The sequence below is a fragment of the Propithecus coquereli genome, unplaced genomic scaffold (assembly GCF_000956105.1).
Source record: "Propithecus coquereli isolate 6110/MARCELLA unplaced genomic scaffold, Pcoq_1.0 Scaffold18, whole genome shotgun sequence".
NCBI lineage: Eukaryota > Metazoa > Chordata > Mammalia > Primates > Indriidae > Propithecus > Propithecus coquereli.
In genome coordinates, this window is record NW_012142745.1 from 553443 (window position 1) to 557549 (window position 4107).

The 4107-nt window shown below is 33.4% G+C and overlaps 1 protein-coding gene across 1 annotated transcript in view; it reads right to left on the minus strand.

The window, feature by feature from the left end:
* USP37 (ubiquitin specific peptidase 37) overlaps nt 1-4107 on the minus strand; it is a 97376-nt gene that overhangs the window by 21994 nt on the left and 71275 nt on the right. The window contains exons 11-12 of the mRNA XM_012642489.1: nt 3178-3295; nt 1868-1947 (exon numbers count right to left, since the gene is read on the minus strand). Coding sequence (XP_012497943.1) covers nt 1868-1947; nt 3178-3295 — 198 coding nt within the window. The remainder of the gene's footprint in view (nt 1-1867; nt 1948-3177; nt 3296-4107) is intronic.

Genomic DNA, 4107 nt, shown 5'->3' on the forward strand with positions numbered 1-4107 from the left:
TGATGGATTAAATATATTTCTCAGCCCACAAGAAGGTAAGAAAGAAATAGAAAAATTTTCCCAACCTATAAAAAAAGTTGTACAAAAATTTGCATGCCAACTCTGGTTTGAGGGTATGAAGAGGCTTTTAGCTCTTTAGAAAACAGCGAATTCTTTTTGGTTACTATTATGGTAACCTTTTCGCCTCTCTTACAAAACATAATCTCCACCTGATGGATTAAATATATTTCTCAGCCCACAAGAACACTTTAAAAATTGAATTTCAAAAATCTTATGGGAATAAACTTCAGGTCTAGGCATAAAAAAAAAGTCTTATCTATGAAAAACTGTTTCCTTTCTTACCATATACGTCTCCATCACAGAAGCCACAAACTCAAAAATCTGCAAATTGAAGTTATTGACTGTACTTCTCTTTAAAAAAGCATGCTAGAATTCATGACCTTCAAATTCATAACTTGAGAGAACAAGGACCCAAATGATATGAAGTGACTAAAAACTAATGTCAAAAATCAAATATTTTGAATAAAATTTCAAATAACTCTAATCAAAATAAAAGGTAATATGAAACAGGAAGATGATAGCCAAAATCATTGATTTTCAAAGATGAGGACAACTAAAAGCGAAGAAATTAGATAAAGATATCAGGCTCTCCCCAAGAATAAAAGTAGAGTGGCTTTGAATATTGAACAAAAACACAACAAGACTTATCATTAGGATTGAAGACACAGAGGCTTCTATTTCATGTAAGTTTAAGAATAAACTGACCTTTTAACACAAGGTCAGTTTCCTACCAGGAAAAAAAAACATGGAGAAAAATTCCCCTCAGAGTTTTTTTTCCCCAACTTGAAAGACCAAACAGCTAGAGAATGGGAAAGGGAAGAGACATCCAGCTTGCAAGGTCAAACTAGTTTTTTAAAAATTGTACACTGGTTTCCTTAGTTAGTGACAGCTAGTAACAACCAATCCTGTGCCTTAAGCTTTCTTCCTCCCACCCTCCTGCCTCAAAACATTCAAAAATAGGAAAGAACAAAGTCTCTTAAGTAAAAAGTATAGACTATGGTCAATATAATAATACGGCTGTGATTTATAAAGTTATTTCTTTAAAATCAACTCATTTTCTAGAAAGGAGTGGATTATGGACTATAAAAGAACTAGTCTCTTAGGGGCTAGGTTCCAGAAACTCCACACTTGCTAATAGAACATTGAAGGTTAAGAAAAGTAAAGTAAAGCACTCTACAGGCAAAGTGCCACATAAATATTTAATGTTAATAATACCCTTGCTTGTATTTGAGATCTATTTTGGATAGAACTAAAAAAACTGTCCTGTAACCACATAATCATTTTTTGTAACTAGCTTCATTTTATGTTTGTTTATACAGAGCTAATACAAGTTAATCTCATTCCTAAATCAGAAAATTTATCTTATGGTTATAGAAAACTTACTATTATAAGAATATCTGAAAAAAAGAAATGCACAAACTGCAAAAAATTACTCTTATTTTATTTTCATACACATGTCTATTTGTCTATAGCAGATTTTTACTGAAGGTTTGGAGGGAGAAGACAGCACAACAAATTAAAACTGAATGTTACATATTACTGAATTTAAAAATCTACTAGCTAGTCCCTATCATTATTCCAAAGTCTCCCAGCTGCATCCCCTTATTGCCTTCTTCTCAGGACTCTCAAGACCCTTTTCTTCTTCAACATTCCAAACCCATTTCCTTTATGGAAGAACATTCTAGCTCTCTACCCTTTATACTCTTCATATTTCAGCTTTGGTGATCTCCTTTATTAATCCATTCTGGCAAGCTTCACTTACTCTGTAATATTTGTATGTACTTCTTTGAAGAGCAATTAAATTTACCTGGGAAGCCTGTTAAATTTGTGCCTGACAAGAGCACATTTCCCACCACACTTCTCACAAGAATACTCAAGTTCTTCTGCCTATAAAAAGACAAGAGGAAAACATAAAGAAGCATGAAGTTGAATTGAATTGAATTGAATTGAATCAGCATTAAATGCAAATAATCTTTTCCAGTTTTATTAGTTTGGTGGAATGAACCAGTTTAAATTTTATATCTAGAACCATAAGCCTTATCAAATTAAGACCTAATCTTCAAAGTATACTTATAATATTATGCCCTGTTTCAGAATTCCTAATTTCCTTTTTTACCAAGGAAACACCTAAATTATGATAGTAACTGGACTCTAAAGTAGCAGATTCCCAATCTTTTCCCCATGGATACATGTGAACTGATGCCAGGAGTACATCCAGGCTTTAACATTTGGTCACAGCAGAGATAAGATCACCTTCAGGTTAGGTGGAGTTCCTGATCTGTTAGGTGTAACACTACCCCTTTCTTATAATGGAACTCAATCTTTTGGTGATAGCCCACTAGAACAACTGCTCTAAAAGGACCAGAGTTTAGGGTGGATGTCATTACCTGGAGAAACTGAAACAAGAAATCCTTAAAAAATGGGGGTCAAGATATATAGGACTATCTTCAAAGTCTATGATAATGGAAATAGTAAAAAAAAAAAAAAAAGACTAAAATAAAAAGAAAAGCAGAATATTTGTCTTCGGTGGAGCTGAATGTGTATCATTTAAAGAACAGACTTTTTTTTTTAATCTTAGGAAGACAACTCTGCCAATTATAAGGACTGCTACACCAGAGGTCTAATTATGTCCCCGAAACTTTCTCAGTATCTGTAACAGTATATCATGGACACAAATATTTATCTACAGCTTTGGATAAACATGATTCTTCCTTTCTAACAGGTATATACAACCTAAGGAAAAGCACAGAGTATTTTTTCATATCTCAGATCTTAGTATACCAACTTACATGGTATCTACAGTTTTAATTCCTATTACTAAATTTTAGTATATGTAACTTCAAATACTTTAAATTAATATTTGTTTACAAATAACAAACTGTTTCTAAGGTTCTCACACCTGCTATTGAGTAAAATAATTTAAGCAATCAGTTTTTCAATGAGTTACAATTAGATGTACCAAGCTTTTAAAAAATAAATATTATTTATAAATATTTCTCATCTGTTATCCCCACAAATAACTTTGTTGAAACTGTGCCTTGAAGAAACCAATTTCAAATACAATTATCTATGATACATAAAATTTAGGTATATGAAAATACCAAAGATATTACTTACCCTAAAGAAAAGATCAAGAGAATCTTGAATTGAACGAGGAGGTAGTGGTTTTTTCCTACGAGGAAGGTCGATAGAGAGGTCATTAAACTGTTCTCTTTTGGGAATAATCTCTCCACATCTGTAAGAATAAAAGGAGGCAGATGTAAGCATTTACAGAAATACAAAAGAAATACAAACATACTTGGGAAACACTGTTCTTCCATAGAACTTATGGTACCAACGTACTATGACTAGGCATAAGAACTATACATTTAAGACTTTTCTCATGCTTACTTTAACCCTTATTAATTTAATACAGAAAAACTCAACTGCAAGTACTTTCTAAGTACTTTCTTAAAATGCTAAATTTTTAAATTTTACATTTTCAAAAAACCTTAAACTTTAAAAAGTTAAAGTATAACGTACATTATAGAAAAGTGAATCAGTCACATTTGTACAGCTTGAGAAATTACCAGTTGACACACCCATGTAATCACCGCTCAAATCAAGAAATAGAACACCGTTAACTCCCTAGAAGCCCCCTCACATATCCCTTGCCAATTACTACCCTCATCCTTCTCCCAAAAGATAACTATGATTCTGATTTCCAACACTGTAGTTGAGTTTTGCCTGTTTTTGAACCTTATATAAATGGAATCACACGTTTTCTTTTAAATAATCTCTTTTTGTTCAACACGATTGTAAGATGCAACCATGCCTGCTGCACATGACTTCAGTGCATTTTCATTGTTGTCTCATATTAGTCTGTATGATTATTCCACAGTTTCCAGTTTTTGGCTATATGAACAATGCTGCATTGAAAATTCTGTGGTCCAGGCCGGGCGCGGTGGCTCACGCCTGTAATCCAAGCTCTCTGGGAGGCCGAGGCGGGCAGATTGTTTGAGCTCAGGAGTTCGAAACCAGCCTGAGCAAGAGCGAGACCCCGTCTCT